The sequence below is a fragment of the Corapipo altera genome, unplaced genomic scaffold, assembly GCF_003945725.1.
Source record: "Corapipo altera isolate COAL_440 unplaced genomic scaffold, ASM394572v1 46, whole genome shotgun sequence".
Lineage (NCBI taxonomy): Eukaryota > Metazoa > Chordata > Aves > Passeriformes > Pipridae > Corapipo > Corapipo altera.
The window spans coordinates 11,139,166-11,157,587 of NW_020884883.1; the positions used below are offsets into that span (position 1 = coordinate 11,139,166).

The window sequence follows — 18,422 nt, forward strand, 5'->3', positions numbered from 1 at the left end:
ACTTCTTTTCAGTTCAGAACGAATGTATAATGAGGTATGTATTATTAATGCCATAATCCCAAGACTAAAATATATCGTAATGGTCATATGCTGTCAATCAACTTTAAAATGAGATTATGATACAACAAAAACATGCTCAGCAGCGTATTATGCTATTACACATCAATTTTCAAGACTTTTTTTGAATTTCACTAGGGAAAAGATTGTTACTCAGTGAGTTCAGAATTCTATGAATACTAACTCAAGGAGGACAAGAATAAAGAAAATTATAGGAAAATGTTGCAAAATACCTTAGGTAATATTCTATTCCCAAAGAAAGTAGCTGGCTCTTTCATATTCATCTCAGTGTTGCCTCACTATCTGTTTTGTTTAAAGCAGTAAATAATTTAGCAGCATCAAAATTTAGAGGGTATGACTTCTCTATTTTCTGGAGGAAGCAAAGGAAATCTCAGACTGTTATTTCATCTTCTCAGATAATGCACCAATATCTACCAGGCTTTGTTTTTTATCCCTCATGTTTTATAAAATGTTTTTTAATTAATAGTTAATGTTAAGAGAGGTACAAACACTGCTGCAAGCTAAAGCTGCTTTCACAATTTAACAGTCGAAACAAACCAAACTGATTTGATCACGTCTGTCAGAAGAGAAGAGCTGCTGCATTACACAGGGGATTCTACATCACTGTCATCTGCATGTTCTATTCAGGCAAGTAGCTTAGTCTTCCATAGAATGCATTTTACAATCTTTCAGCGGGCAAAACATACGTGATTGACAAGATGCCAAAGTTTAAAATAAATTAATAAATAAAGGCCTTGGAACCAACTTTGGAAGAGAAATTAAAAGCATCCCTCCCCTCATGCCAGACCAGTGCCAGCTCTGGTCTGCCATAATCTTGGAGGCTAGAACAGTTAAGAAAAATACTGTAAAAAAAAAAAAGTGCTTCTATCAAAAACTGAAAACGAGACGAACAGATGCATAATGCAAATAGGGAAGTTCCAATATATTTATTTCCTTTGCCACTATGTAGGAGAGAGGTCAATAAATAGACAACCTCTTAAAAAAAAAAAACCAAAACTATAGAAACTATCAAGTTTCAGGACATATTCCAAGGGACTGTAGGAATAACGACAGGATAAGTTGCTATTGGAAGAGAGAACTAAGCATTCAAAGCTGTGGAAACCTAAACAATGAAACAAAAGTCCTGGAATATTTTTGAAGAACAATAAAACACATATGGACTTCTATCCTTGCCTGTAACACCTATTTTCACAGCTGGCTACAAAAGCATCATACAGAAAATATAAAATTTCCTATACTATCACAAGACAAATGAACACACAAATCAAACTCTACTCCCAACATAATTCAATTCTGTCACAGGTTAGTACTTCTTTCTGTGTAACAGAATTGTATGTGCATTTGCAGAGCAGACAACTTACCCACTGTCGGTGAATAAAAATTCCAGATGGGTCATATAAACTTCCCAAAGTGGAACATTGTATCGCTGAGCCAAAGACACAGCAATCTTGTAGACATTTTCTTCAAGTGTTCTTACAGAGAACAGACAGAAAGAAAATAAGGAAAAGTTAAGTCCCATGAGATATAACATGAAAATAAATATTTACATTAGAAAAGCAATTATTTCTTTTTAATGTTTTTTTTCATAAACCAAGAAACTAGAATAATTTTTAAACAAAAAAAATACATGAAGTGTGTCTTTCTGTGTTTGCTTATACCTGGTGCTCCATTCTGAAAAATAAAAATAGAAGGAAAAAAACCCCAAAAAACTACAGAGATATTCCAAAGAGAGGCACCTACTCCACACTCCACATACACTTTGGTTCTCAATGGTAGCTTCTGCTTAGCCTCTGTGATAAAGAAAAATCTCAGTTTTCATTTCATTTCAATTAAAAAGTGATGAAGGATGTAACACATCACAGTTAGCACTTATTTCATTTAGTTGCAACACCTACAGTGTTTTAGCACAATGGATAAAGAGGTCCTCAAAGCTCTTCCTCAAAGTTCACAGGCAGAAACACTTTTAGTAATTTTACACTAAGAGAAGCTGTGAAGATCTCCAGGTCACTTTGTAAATGTCCTAGAAATAGTAAAAACCGCTTTTCTGTTATTGTACAATCTTCTTAACAAAATAAGAGATGGAGAATCTGTTAAATTATGAAAGCCTGAAATTAACTTCATATTAGTTTTTACTAATCCACCAAAGTTAGTATGGTTCAAGTACACACAAATGATTCTTAGGCTGGCATAGGAGCAATCCTATTAAGGTTGATGCTGGGGTTTTGGGTTTTGATTTTGGTTTGGTTGTTTGGGGGTTTTTTTCTTCAAGATGATTCCAAGAAAAACACTATCTGTTTGTAATTATTTCCTAATAGACCTCCCACAAACAACTTCTTTAAAATGTATTTAATGTGAATACCACTGACCATATCGTTTTAGATGCTTTAATTAAAGTCACATGCACCTAAGGAAAAAAGCCTTACACAACGTGAACTACTACAAAATATAATTGCAACTGTCAGTAAATTAGTTTAAAAAATTATAATAATTTATGACCCATGTTAACTCCATAAACTTGACCTTATCTTATTATGTTTAACATCTTCTTTAGATATTTTAAATTGCGGCTTCACAAAGTCTGCTCCCTAAATTTTCTATACCATCAGCAGGATCCAAGTACAAAAAAGAGAACAGAAAAAAACCTACAGATTAGAGAGCATGTCCTCCCAGTTCTTTTTTTTTTGTCATTTACAAACATATATCTATACCATATCTTGATCTGTATTAAACACCACTGACAGCTAGAGTCTATGACTTCCTCACCACTTCAGGTAATCAGGTGACACATCCATACAACTTAATTCTGGTATTTAGATGCTCAATCCAACATAACGTTACATTCCACTGTGATAGTTGCTACAGATATTGCAGAATTAAAATGAGATATACAATGCTGAGTAGAAAAGCAAAATGCTAAGAAATGCTGAAAAATCTTCACAACCAGCTATCAAAAAGCCTTTGGATTATAACTATTGCTCTAATGGTCTAAAAACCCCAACCAAACAGAAAAACAAAACCATACAAAAACAAAATTCAAAAAGAGCTAAACATCTACAACCCTCTTGTAATGACTCTAGGTTATGACAACCCGTGAAAAACATTAGGCACTGTATACTGAATAACATGTATACAAAGTAAAGGAGGAAGAACACAAGCATCAAAATTAAAGGAGAGAAATATATTTTAATATAAATAAAAGTGTTTACTACAGCACATTTAAGAAAAGGAAAGAAAAAAAAAAAGAGAAAAATTCCACACATTATCCTCCTGTCTCTTCTGTTCCGATGCCTACAGAACCTTCCCTCTGATTTTCCATCCCAGCAAGGCTTCCCATACCCTACCTCTTGAAACCAGACTCAATACTTCCATGAAAACAGAAGAGTTTTTAACTCAGCAGGCAATGGTGTATGTATAAGAGGATGACGACCCAAATTTTTTTAAAATACTTCATAAGAGTTATCTGATCCTTTAGAGGCAGATGCCCTGTTTTTTAACATTAACATGTCCCATGACAACCCTACATTGTAAATTCTAGATTAGGTAGCCACAGTTTGTGCAAGTGGTCATTCAGCTCATAGAAGTAGATCTTTTTTAAGCAGGGATACAGAACAGCTGTTGCCAAATCACAACACATACAACCTTACATTCCTTTGCATTTTCCAGAAATCATTTGATGTACTGTCAACAAGGGGCTTACTAGTTACAGTGAGGATGAAGATTTCTGCAAGAACTGCACAGCAGGTATACCACTGGCTAAGGGGAAGACAACAGGATATTCAGGAAAAGCAGCATAAAGCAATGGAGGTTTAAGGAAATTATATCACATAAATGAAGAACAGTAACAAGCTATTTATTTATTGTCAAAATAATGACCAAAAAGAAGTAGTTGTTGCAAAATGAAAAGCTGAAAAAAAAAATGATACAATCCTTTACACTGTCTTGTAAAGGATCTTCTAACTTTCTTTTACACACTCCTCTTCATGCCCAGCCCTGACTACCTGTCTCTGTGAGGACTGTCAAATAAATCCCCATAGAAGGCTCCAGCACAGGCACACTTTGGATGTATTTTGTCAGTGTTGTTGCAACCAAGACTGGTGCAAAACCAATCAGAAGCAGTTCCTGTGGATGGTTCTTAGCCACCCTGCCTGTGTGGTAGCATGAATTTCAAAAGTATCAAAGAGTATGGCTGTGCAGTTGCGTTCAGCTGGGATTTTGCTGACTATCTTCAAGTTGACAGAAATAAACATTTGGCAGCTCAGAGCAATTTTTTCCTGTCTTCTCTAAAACCTCTGTTGTATCATACACAACCTCTGTTGCTCACAAGAAGTCTTCAACTTTTTGTGTTCACATCAAACAGCTACAAAGCATGAGACTGGATTCAATCATAATAAAGGGAAATAAGATCCCCTTTTTCAGCTGCCCATCCTCCCAAAATGTTTAAAAAAATCCCAAGAAACAACTTGGAGAAGTGAAATGAAGATTTAAGCCAAGAGGCTTTAGTTTCCTCTCATGTTTGAAGCATGAAAATGAGACTGAAGACCTCAGCTGTTTGTTAAGTTCTGTAGCAGCAATGCATCAGAACAGGCTGTGTCTACACTCGCAGTCAGGCATAGCAGGATAGCAAAAGTATACACAATGGTTGCACACGAGACTTTCTAGTTAAGTCTTCCAGAAAGGGACATGTTTCATATGCCCCAAAATCATTCTGAGAACCCAAAAAGCACATGCTAAGTTATGAAATTCAGATTGCTTGATAACCGTGTCATTTTTTCTAAAATTCCAGAATAATTATTTCAGATTGCTCACATAAGGCAAGGAAGAAATTGGTATTAAAATATTAAAATCAACTTCTGATTTCAACATTTTATAAAAAGCAGTGAAGGGTTTAAGACCACAGAGCACTAGAATGAAAATAAAACAAACCAAAAAAACCCCACAAAACAAAATCCAAACCTAAGACACCACCCAAAAGCTGGCCTCAAGTAAAAGAATAAATTCAAAAAACACTATCATTGGCCTGAAGCTACATGGGACTTCACCTGACTACTCAAGAATTCCCATTCAGTCTTGCTCTAGTTCCCCTAACTTCTTTACAAATACTTTCTAGCTCTATTTTGCCCAGATAAATTGTTAACCGCTTGAGAATTAACATTAATTAAGTCTGTGAGGCACCTGGATCTTTAAATATTGGATAAATAATGCACAATAAGCTTCAAATACAATACACCAAATATAGAAGATAAAATAGACAACTATTGGTTAAGTAGTTTTAGCAAATTGCTTATTCTAATATAAAGCTGTTTTGTAAATAAGATACCATCTCTTCCAGGTGTTGTTCCTTCAAACAGCACTTCATAAAAGATTAAAAACGAGGCACTTAATTTAAAAATAAGAAAAAATACGCTACACAATTACATTGAATTTGCACATCTTTTTCATTAGAAAATGCAGATTAAGAGTCCACTGAGAAGATTAAAGTAAGGAAGCTGCAAGTTGAACAAGTAATTAATTGGACCTTTGTGAGTGCCTAGTATGGAACTGCCACTCTCATCCACATGCTATGAAGCCTCACTTCTTCAAACTCTTTCATATTGTGTTTTTATCTCTACTTACTCTAAGGAACTTTCTCTTCATATTTACTTTATTTCTACAAAAGACAATATCTAAAGAACTCATGGATGAGAACATAAGTAAACTTCCTGCACTCAAAGTATCTGTGATAACAAAAGGATATTGCATTGAAGTTACTAAATAATAGTAGATAATATTAGGATGCAACATTTACCTAGTGACATACTACAGACACATGCTTAGTGAACAATATATACATAACAGGTAGTTCCAACAGAAACATTAAAAATTACCACAAGCTATTTTTATTAATGCAGTGACAAAATCTGTGCAGGTATAGATTTTATAGATGTAAAGTAGAAGCGTAGTGTTCAAAACCTGAGGTTACAAAACTATTCTTATTCAATATATAAAGGGTTTTTAGTAACAAAATTCTACTAGCTACATAGGTGGAAAACTGCAAACATCTAAATATGCTCTTCAAAAGCTTTATGCAAAGATCAGCTGAAAATCTGATTAAAAATTATATTTAAAGCTTCTTATTGCAGAGAACTCTTCCTTTGACAGTATGGCAACTATTCAACTTTGACTGTCCTCAAAACATAAAGAGTTCAAGTCATACTCATGACTTGTTCACAGCTTAAAGTACCTGCATGCAGATGTTAATTAAAGGTATTTTTTAAATGATAAGACAGTACTATCCTATTTCTTTCCTTTTTTTCTATTCTGGATTTCTGAAAAGTGAGATAACAGCATGGCAAATATCAGAATATACGTGGTGAAAGCTTCAGGACTTATAAATGAATACAGGGAAAGAGTATAGTGATATACAGCAACTTTAACTAAATTATTAAGAGTAAAATACAGTTTAACAACTTTTTTTTAAAAAACTATATGATGCTTGGGTATACCTCAATAGAATGCAAGGGCAGGTTTAAAGGAGATGAAAGGAAGAGATCAAACCTCCACCTGTGCTCTGATTTCATTCATCCCTAATTAACTTTAATATTAGCAGCTAACAAACAAAGAATTAGAGATTCAATTAAAAGCTATAGATCCATTTATTTGAGTAACATTTCATTTGAGTAGTCAAATAAAAAAAATCTCCAGCTGTAGCAGCATTACAGAATAGTGTAAATCTCTAAAGCAGCTGGTAAATTACCCCTTCTAAAGGTCGGCATTACTTTCATTTTACTCTCCTGATGTAAAGCTTAAAGTAATTTTGTTCTAAAATAAATAAACAAAATAGATATTACTTACTCTGCCAATCCTAGTATTGTTTCTCTCTTATACTGTACATCTGCTGTAAATCTCTGCACATCCACTCCTTTGCCAAGTCCTTGCAGAGTCTGAGCTTGAGTGAAATCCAGTAGTCGTTCATTGTAGTACTGCAGCTGATTTACCAAAGTGGAGATTTCTTCAGGCCAGTCTGCACAGCCATACTGAGTAACATGCTTTGTGACCATCTGAATCAACTCCTTTGGATCAGCCTGTGAAAATAATTGACAACAAACTAAAAAAATCCCTGCAAATTCTGAAAAAAATTTATCAATATATAAAGGATCACTGTGCTCAGAATTAATAGATTTGTTTCTGTTTCTGGGAAACTTTAAGTAAAACAGAAGTTCAAATTTTCTGTAAGGGCTATTTGTTATGACATTAAAATTTATCCTTTTGGAATGCTTTAGAATATTCCATGATATAAAAATTAAAAACAAACAAACAAAAACAAATAAAACTTACTTTTCTGTGTTAAAAATTACACATCAAGTGCATAGTTTATAAACCAATAACTTCTGTAGTCAAAAACCCAGGCAGCAAAGCAAAAATTTAGAACACAAAGCAAATACAGTTTACATGTTTGAAATCAATAAGGAATGCACGTACATTCCAAATTATCTCAAGATCTGTACAGTGGCTATGTCTAGTAACCTCCACTTAAACAGAGCTGTCTGTAATATGAAAGCACTCATCTCACTCAATACCTTGATTTCTCTACTCCATGAAAAATGAAGCCATCGGAAGCTCAATGCCAAAAAGAAGTCTGTGACATGTGGCACTCACTGAGGAAGGAGTGCCTACAAAAGAGCCACCAAAAAACACCTGGGGACACCAATATAGTTGAAATATTTTCTAAAAGAAACAACTGATCCAACCGCTGTGATCTCAAAAATGTTGAGTGTATCAATATATTTTGAGTTTTTTATTACAGAATGATTCTGCTAAATTAGAAGCTAAACTTATAGACATTAATGAGAGTGCACAGCAGGGTAAAACATGGCAACAAAAGTTTAAACCTTGAGGCACACTTGAATTTTTCCATGACTTGCTGGTCATTCTAAATTGTTTTTTTTTTTCTTTTCAAGTCTTAGTTGACAGGTTGCTCATCAAGTCACATTAAATGCTACAAGGCATCCTTTCTCCTCTCCACATGATACTCCTCTGAAGCCCTCCAAACATTGCAAACTCATTTATTTTATAAACAATATTTGTAGTTCTTTCAAGGCTGCTTAGAAGATTGATAACAGAATAATAAAATCTCCGAAAAGAGACAGACAAGCAGAGCAGTGCCTCTAGAACACAATTATATCAGCTGGAAACCCATCCACTACTTGTTATGTACCCTGGTATCTCACTCGATGTGATACACTAGAAAACAGAGCATGGAGATGGGGAAAGAGACAAGACAAGGAAACATGTTTAATATAATCGCATAAAACTTCTAGTCCACTGAGAAAGACAGGTCCCTCTGACAATCTGTGTGAGTGAATTTCACAGAATCAACCAGGTTGGAAAAGACCTCTGAGATCATCAAATCCAACCCTTGACCCAAAACCACCCTGTCAACTAGACCATGGCACTAAGGCCACATCCAGTCTCTTCTTAAATACCTCCAGGGACGGTGACTCCACCACCTCCCTGAGCAGCCCATTCCAATGTCTGATCACTCTCTCTGTCAAGAATTTCTTTCTAATGTCTAACCTAAACCTCTCCTGGCACTCTCTTTTGCTAGGTTTCCTCTCTCTCCATTAAGTCTCCATTTGTTATATTTACCTAAAAGCATCTGTATGCACTCTTCAATGCTGCCTGTTTGCTCAAAGGAACGCTGTATTTGGAAATAACGTCTTAATAACAATAGATTTAGAATAACAGAATCATGCGCTGTATGAACACCCATGTATGTATATCCATACATTTGTAAGCCTAAAAAAAAAAGTGTAAACTCTTCAGTCCAGAGGATAAAGTTATACATTTAGATTAAGAAAACACAAGTGGAGTGTTTTTACTGCAAGCAGTTGCCAAGGACTGTCTTGAACTCTTCGCCACCAAAAAATCTTTCAATCACGTGTTGTCCCCTTTTGTCTTTTACAAAATCTATGCTCCAAACTATCATAGCATGTGAATCCAAAATTATCTTAGAGAAATCCCACAGTCTGCTTCAAGCAAGAATATTCTTGCTATCTGGTATCTAATTTGAGACTTACTAACTAAGGTTTTTTTAATCTATAAAAGAAACAAACCTTCCCAAGTGGCAGTTGCTTACAAAACTCATTTACTGGAATGACACACGTTTTCATTCTCAGATTTGTCCTCCCTCTCTATATTTAAAATGTTTTCTTAAATAACAGTGTTGCTTGTGCAGTATTTATTAAGCTCTAAAAAGTTCAGTGAAAAAAAGGAAAAACGGAAAACTAAAGTGTTTGGTATTGAGCTGCACAAAACTTGTATTTTATAATTTTAAGTATTCATTCCTTAACATCATCACATTTTTAATAATTCATGTTATTAAAAGAGAAGCACAACTATTTCTACATCCATTAGATTCCTAGTTCAATTAGACATGATGCTTGTTCTAATAAACACAACAAAAAAAGATCATTATAGCTGTATTGCCAGCTTTCAAAAAAGTCTTAACAGTTTTTAATTGAGAAGACCATAACAATTAGCTACCAATAGCAGCTGGTGACAAAATCAGTAAAGTCTGACTCTTACTGCAGCATTCACAGGGTTTACAAATTCTTGGACTTTCTTCAAATTGTAGCAGGCACTTGGGGAAAAAACATAAAAAACTCTAAAGCAAATTGTGTAAATACAAATTCATTTTGACAGGTAGGACCAATAAGAAGCCATATTCAACTTGTTCCCTTTCTAATGTTACCTGTCAAAACCCACACCAATAAACCCCAACCAGCACTATTCTCTCTGTTGGTTTTTCAGAGTCTTTCAGATAGTTAGAAATTGTGTCTACGTGTCCATCTCTCAGCTTTGTCAGATAAATATCTCCAGTACCTCTGACACTTGAACTCCCTGTAATCATTCAGGAAGGGTATTTTACATACAAACACACAGCAGGAAACAGGGTAAGTTTCCAGAGAAGCCACAAGAGCTGATCCTTAACTCCAGGCGTCCCTAGCACTGCCAGGGGTAATCCCTCATGAACTACCTGCCAATGCATTTTATTCACTTATTGGGCAAACACTTTATTTGTGCTGACAGAGGCCTTGTTTGAGAATTAAGGAAAAAATAAAAGTTGGACAGAATAGAAAAAACAAAGTTAAGCATAAAGTTAATTTAATTTCATGCTATTAGACATGATTTACTCATCACAGATCAGTACAAAATACTATCCCTACTGCACCACCAGCCATTAGCAGTAAGCCTCAGCTAGGGAACAAGGTTGACCTGAGTAGACATTTTAAAGCAGTTATTTCTTTTTGACCACCCTCTGGGAGTGACACCTGTGAAGCCCATCAAAATCTGTCACTGTGACATTATAAAAAAACCCCTGGTTTTAAAAAGAGATAGGAGGGTTTGATCTTGTAATTTCTTCACCCTGATGCCTAAATTAATCTTGCCAGGATTTCTTTTCCTGGTAAGTTGCTGATTTTTTTTCTTTCAAATCTCTCTAAAAGACTTAATTCAGTCATACATACCAGGAACAAATAAACAAATAAAAAAAGTATGAGCTTTTCTCCTATTACTCTCCTACTCAGGAAGTGGCAATAATTTTACAACTACGGTAAGAGAGATAAATATTAAAAAGACGTCATGGAGATACTAGATCACTGTAAGGCTATTTAGCTTGTTTTCTCCTTTTAAGACTGAGAACCTTTCCAATTGTTCTAAAAGAAATATTATTCTTTTGATTTTGTTTTTAATGTAAATGATCTAGAGACTGCAAATGATCAGAAAAACTGATGAGAAAAACTGCTTAGATCATCAGAGGCTAATCCGTTCATAATCCTCCCAAATACATTACTGACTTTGTGGATCTTTCTGGACTGAAGTTGCAAAACATTTCCATCACCTTTGAACTGTGATTTTTTGGCAATGGTCAAAAGCCACAACTGTGGTGAGCCACAGAAATATGAAGGGGAGAGCAGAGGGCATGTTCCCTTGGGTCTAGATTTTTGTAACACCACACTTGTTCTACACCATTTTAAGTGATCCTAGAAAGAGATTGTGCCAGAGAGGGAGACACATACACCAAGCAAAACCCTCATGGTTAGCAAAACTAGATGACAGCACATGCCCAAGGGAGAACACGGAGCAGGGTGTAACATTCCTGCTGCAGACACACTTGTATTATGCCCATGGCCCCGCCTTTAGTTGTTGCCCATCGCCAGTGCCGCTAAGGGAACCAAACCACACCTCTAGAAAGCATTTCTATTTCAGAAAGGAGAGCTCTCCCTAATCCTTGCAGCAACTACCACAATCTGTGTAGCAAGAGATTCAATGTGCTACAAATTTGATGGAGGGGAAGGCAGGAAAAGAAGAATGAAGTGAAGCACATATAGGTGATACTTTTCCTCACATACTGGAGGGGAAAAAAATTACAGGAAAGAAACAGTTCACTCAAGAAGTAAAATCCTGAATGTGCCTGTTCACTTGAGAAGTAAACACCATCTCTCCACAGGACAGTTTTTCATTAATTAAATTAATGACACTTGTCTTTAACTGAGACTGTTGCCATGCTGTGAGTCAAGAGTACATTAACTTGGATACTGCACCACATGATGTGGGGTGGCCAACCTTTCAGATCTCAGCTGTCTCACGTCTGATCTGCTCAAAGAAAAAGAGCAAGTGTAGGGCCAAGATGGAAGACCAGGGCATCTCAGAAATAAAACCTGTACTGTCACATCACTCAAGTGCAAGGATACCTCAACACTTTGTCCTTCCACTGCTGCAGCTACATATATTGTTGAGTGACAACACAGGTTTGTTCAGGGTCAGCTTTTACAACCATTTTTGAAGTGGATACAGGAAGCAGCAGCTCATCACCCACAAGTGAAACCACACCACGTCAACATTTAAGAATACCTACTAGAATACCTTTTATAACCTAAAAGATAAATCAGAATAAAATTGTACAAACTTACTTAAAAAATGAAGTAGAGAGGAGCTAAGCAATAAATTCTCTATTATTAAACCTATAGGTCATACACATTCAGATATTAAAACAATATTCTGTTTCAGATTTTTAATCATCTATCAGAAGTTTTTGTAACATACTCTAAAGTCTCAGGTATATTTAAGTATAATGATTTTAAAGTCTGTCTGTACTCTTAAAAAATGCTTCTCGTCACAGTATGTGATCACACGAGTGATGCAAACAAGCAGTTTCCTACTCTACTAAAAAATGTGTATCTGGATTATGCAGATCCAGGAATGCAGCTGTGGACTTCAATTCCCTAGCTTCTCTTCCCATCTTCACCACGAATTTCATCCAAAAACTGAAACAATATTTTAAGATTTCATTGCATATGAGTGACTTGCATAAAATAAACACTCCTGGATCACTGCACTACTGCAAGAATCAAAAAATAAGGCAAAAGGTTGCTGTTCAGTAATATAACATAAAAGTAATTGGAAAAGTTATCCAGGCAGTTGTTTCTACAGTTATGTTAAACGACTTGTGTTTGAAGAGCTGAACAAATTGTTCTAATGCTCTGCTTTCATAAAATCATTGAATGGCCTGAGTTGGAAGGAACCTTAAAGACCATCTAGTTCCAACACTCCTGCCATGGGTAGGGCCACCTTTTGCTCAAAGTCCCTCCCAACCTGGCCTTGAACACTTCTAGGGATGGGGCAGCCACAGCTTTTCTGGGCAACCTGTGCCAGTGTCTCAGCACCTCACAGTGAAGAATTTTTTCCTAATATTTAATCTAAACCTACACTCTTTCTGTTTAAAGCCACTCTCCCTTGTCTTGTCCCCACATGTCCTTGCAAAAAGTCTCTCTCCAGCTCTCTTGTAGCCCCTTTAGGTACTGGGAGGTGCTATAAGGTCTTCCCAGAGCCTTCTCTTCTCCAGGCTAAACAAACTCAATTCTTTTCTTGTAGGAGAGGTGATCATCTCTGTAGCCTCCTCTTGACTCACTCAAACAGGTCTATATCTTTTTTTAGGTTACAGACCCCAGACCTGGTTGCAGTACTACAGGTGGGGTCTCACCAGAGCAGAGGGGTAGAATCCCCTCCCTTGACCTGCTGGTCACGATGCTTTGGACGCAGCCCAGGGTACAGTTGGCTTTATGGGCTGTGAGTTCACATTGTTGGCTCATGTAGAATTTCTCCTCAGAGAAAGACTTTTTTACTTTGATTTCCAACAGCTATTGCAACAAGTGAGGAATAATTTGTCCCAAGAGAAGATGCTTTCATAATTTATTTTCTACCTTGTGTTCTCTTACTGACTTTCTCTTATTGAGTAAGACATTGATAAGTCAGGTTTACACAGAAAAATCTCATCTCATCATTTCACCTGACAGCTGTTCTGGTGGAAATAACACATGATATATAAAAGGTTGAAGTGTGAACCAAAAGAACACCTCCAAAAATAGACAATTACTACATGGTTTTGAGTGAAGTGCCTACTAAATTCATATTATATGATTCATTTCCCATTTGCAGTCAGCATTATTCTCAGTAAATAATGTTACCCTTTAGATAATTATCCTAACCTTTTGTCTATCTCCCTTTTCTCTTCAAAAAAAAGGAGAAAAGTGCTTTCTTTTTGAATAAATTATGTTATTGTCTATTCTCTTAGAATGTCTTTAATCTCGACCTATATGGCAGTAGCTGTAGTCATATATAGACTTTGGGATAAGCACACAGTCCTACTTGTAAAACTTGACTGCAATATGATACAGTTTTAATTTAAGTGCAATATCGTATCCTTTTAATTTGCACAGTTACTTGACTGGATATGTGCAAATACTTTCTGTGTCTTACTAATTTACAATTTGAAAACTATATACTCCACAAGCTACAAAACACTTCATTTACTCTTTCCTGACAGGTATTAAAATATGAGAAGTTAGATATTTTTTCATCCTAATCCAGGGACTGCTAGCACTTCTGATTAGAAGAACAGACTTCTCCATGACCACCTTTCTCTTATTGTGATGTACATTTTCATGAATAGCTTTGTCAGCTAAATATAGAGGTCAGTCTAGATTTAGCCTCAATCCTCCAAGATGACAAAACAAACAAACAAAACCAACCCAACAAACCAAAAAACCCCGCTATCAAACCAGCCAAACCACTACAAAACAGAGATGGAGAAGCCTACTCTCTCACTCAATGGAAATTCAGCACTGTCTGAAAAGTTACCTATATTGCCAACTCAGATGAATAAAATTTTGTTAAAATGGGGTTTTTTTGCTCTAAGATGACTAGAAAATTTCAATCAGACTGCTTGCAAAGAGAAGGCAGTTATAGAAGCTCGGAAAACAAATGTAAAAGAGAAGATAAAGCCACTTGACTAGGGTAAGACTGCTTCAAAAAGCTGCTGGTCACCTTTGTACTGTTTCCCAGAGAACAAAATGCTTTGAGAGAAGGAAAGGATTTCTACTTATCCCAACCACCTTCTTGCAAGAAAGCCACAAATGTATCTCCAGAGGAACATAGGCAAGCTAGACCTCAACCCTCTGCTGATATGCAAGGCTGGTTTGAAGATCCTCTTTTCTAAAAGAATATTTCTAAACAGTTGACTAAAGAACAACAATACTCTGTTTCCAGAAGTAAGATTTAACAGAATGGCTCATATAACCCTTGAGAAACAGAAATAAGCAACACTTGAAGATCACTTTCCATAAGCACACTTTACCTTGAAGAAATGAAATGGGCTGGGAGGTAGTAGCAAACAACTATTTAACAATAGATCTTTTCTGAGTCACCTAAATATTATTTGGTCCTAACTAAGAATGGTAGTATTTTGTCATCTTTTGTGTTTAACAAAGGAAGATGAGGATCTGTGAAACATTACCTTACCCACAGCAAACACATCTCAACCAAAGGAATCTAGTTGAGACAATCTGGCTGTAATGTTCCTAACTGATGGATTAGTAAGTACTTTAGGGATCATACCAGAAGATGTTCAAAACTAACCACCACAACTGCTACTTCAGGAGAGCTCATTTGAGTTTTAAGCTTCTGGACATAGCAGTTTAGTCAGTTCCCCATTTTTTAAATGATGTGTGATTACGTGTTGAGATATCACTGAGCAATAAGCAAATCAATGAGTAAAACTCACAAAATGTGACATGCTACAGAAGAAACTAAGAGTGCTAAAAAGTGTCTGGAAAGTGACTTATAAAGAACAGTAAAGCTGATAGCAGAAAAGTTCTGGAAAGCCACTCAAAATCAGAAAGCCAGCTAGAGAAGTGGTAGGATCACTTGGTGAAAAGGTGTGGAAGGAGCACTGATGGCTAAATCCATAACAGTGTAAATCACGAGATCTTTGTGCCAGCCCTGACCACTGAAAGTGTGGGGGGTAGAGAGCTCAATATGATCCAGATGAGTTAGAAGAATCTGGAAAGTGTCAGCTATACACTTGCACACCACCACAATCAGATGGCATTCACCCTTCAGTTCTCAAGAAAAACAAATGTGAAATTCTGTTAAATGGCAAGTGAAGGTGCATCAACGAACATTATAAAAAAATAGTGTGCCAGAGTGCCAGTCTCATCTGAAAAGACAGGATGTAAAAGGAATTCTCATAGGGATGACAGATCAGCAAGTCAAATGTCCATCCCTGTCAAGATGGTAGACTACATAACAAATTGTAAGACCACTGATCATTAAGAGATTGGTGGGAAAGAGTCAGCATGGCCTCTATAAAGGAAAATCCACTTTGTTCACTTGCTGGAGGGCTATGAGGGTATCAAAGAGCACATGGACAAAAGGAACCCTGTGACAAAATATACACAGATCTTTTCAAATACTTCCACAAGTTTCCCTACCAAAGTCCAGTCTGGAAGCTTAGGTTGCCAATAGATTGGAAGAACTGAAATCCAGTGAAAAGAGAAGTAAAAGCTTAGAGACCATGTTCCAGATAGGAGAGAGCCAGTAGCAAGTCCTCAAGGGGTAGATTTTTATTCAGAATCCCTTACTGATGACCTGAAGAAAAGATGACCAATAAATCATCAATAAATATTTTGGCCTATCTTTTTTTCTTTCTCTTTTTTTTTAAAAAAAAAAAAAAAACTTCTCCCAAGATCAGTTCTTTGTCTGCCAGTTAATGGTTCCTTCTGCCACTGCCTTCCTTTTCTCTGATTCTCCTCTCTGTCACAGACTCCACACACACGAAGGAAGATCAATGAGAAAGAGAATAGTATAGTATAGATTCAAGGAGTTATACACTAATCTATCCCAGTTTTGTTTTTGGAACTCTCAGGTATGCACTGAACTCGGAAACAGAAGCATACACCAAATGAAACAGATTCACTCTCCAAGTAATAATGAGTACCTGAACGTGTATAAGCAAGCAGCGTGGTACATAAAACAATAAGAAGTATTAGGCATAAAGAGCATCGTGAAAAGGAAGTGGAGCAACTTAAAGACCAGCAAAGAAACTTGAACTTGATGCAGAACATACAAGAGAAAATTCAAACACTGAAGTAACAGGGAGAACTTACAATGCCAAAGGAAAATTGTTAGTTTTCAACATCACTAACCAAACAGAAAGAGGGGCCAAAGAGTAGACAAGGGCTTGAATTAGGACTTAAAATGGTAGTAAAAGTAAAGGTCAAGTTTTAAGTCCATCATAGGCCAACAATAAAGTGCACTACCATTTTACCATCTACAACAGACTTAGTGCTACCCATTGCATTCATGGATGAAAAGTTGAATGTCCAGACAGAATGAAACAAGTCTACCTGACACAGTTTGTCAGTTTTGCACATTGGTGTCAATAAACTCCAGTAAAACATCATGCACAAAAATCCAATTTAAGATTAAAAATGTATATACTATTTCTAGTAGGCTAAGTTTATAATTTAGCAATGTGATAGGATAATATCATTAAACCCAAGCCAACATGCAACCATTTAATGAGCATTCAATTTCCAGTGAGGGATTACCTCATGTGTATACACTTAACTTCTAGCTGTGCTACAGTGCCATGTAATCAGCTTAAAGCCATTAGACATTATAAAATATGGTTAATGCATCTGTTAGCCCATCAGATATGCCTCTCTCCCTCTTCCTGCATACAGCCTTCTATACACTACTAATTTCCATTTCAAATTAAGTCTTTATTTTCAACATCCTATATTCAGAGTATTACCTAAAGCTGTAGCATATGGACCATAGCTGGGAGCTTTGCTGCTCTGGAGTAACAGAACTGTATTTGTAACCTTAGATCAACCAAGAGAACCATCTTGGGAGCCAGGTCAAGCCTGCACAATGAAGTCCCGTAAGACCAACAGATTCAGTCCCAAGTTCAAAGTACTCTTCCTTTGACCTAATTCTGCCTCTTAGAGAGGTTGATAGATGCTTTCCAAAGCAGCAAGCAACAGAAAGGGAAGCAGCTAAAGTGCACAGAGCTCAAGTTCACTGTATAAATGTACCCAGTCACGTAGTGGCTAAAAAGTCAGCTGTATCAAGCTACTTAACTCTGTGGAACTGAACTCCCAGCTTCTTCACCAACTCGAGGCTGCAACAAAAGCATCACTAAGGAGACTCTCTGAGTTTACCATTTCAACATATTGCCGGTTCAATGCACAAAAGGACAGGAATCAAATTCACTTTCTTGAATTAAAAGGAACATGTAAGGGAATAAAATAAAAAAGTAAGAATTTTCTGCTAACATCAACTTTCCACATCTGCTACTAACTGCAAAATTCCCATCCTCCTCTATAACTTAGCAGTATTTGTTAGAACTGTTGTTTGATGCTCCAAGAAAAGCTTGCCCTTCCAGACGAGGTCAGTAAAATAATCCTCTCCAAAACTACAGAAAGACCTCAGCAACAGGTTATTAGCATGAGGACAGGAACATATTAATTAACCTCAGGATAATTAAACTTTTTCACTCCTCTGTAGAGTAAACAATTTATTCTGGTCCATTATCGGATCACCAGGATAGGACAAATGAAGAGATAAGCTGTTAATAACATGAATTATCCAGCAAATTTCTTCCTCAGCTGTACAGCTTTTCATCAAGACTGAGAATTAGTGAGCAGAGTGGCAGTGGGGCAACAGCCTTGATGCTGTGTAAGCAAGCAACAGCCAAAACACAAGAGTGTTATCAACACTTCTAGCCACAAAGGTAAAGTACAGCTTCAATGAAGAAAGTTAATCCCATCCCTGCTCAGCCAGTACAGACCTAAAACAAAAATAAATACAGCATCTCAAGGGGCAATGAGTCTTCTTACACAAATACATTCCATAGACAGTCCATTTCTGGAAATTTTTTTTCTTTTCTTCTTTTTGGTAGTATTCTTACAGACCTTTATCTGTGGCTTTATTTGGTTGGAGAGCTCTTTTAAAATATTCCT

The 18,422-nt window shown here is 36.3% G+C and overlaps 1 protein-coding gene across 1 annotated transcript in view; it reads right to left on the bottom strand.

The window, feature by feature from the left end:
• Window positions 1-18,422, bottom strand: part of NBAS (neuroblastoma amplified sequence) — a 169,800-nt gene that overhangs the window by 65,321 nt on the left and 86,057 nt on the right. Inside the window, exons 41-42 of the mRNA XM_027641066.1 lie at window positions 6,910-7,139; window positions 1,440-1,550 (exon numbers count right to left, since the gene is read on the bottom strand). Of these exons, the coding sequence (XP_027496867.1) occupies window positions 1,440-1,550; window positions 6,910-7,139 (341 nt within the window). The remainder of the gene's footprint in view (window positions 1-1,439; window positions 1,551-6,909; window positions 7,140-18,422) is intronic.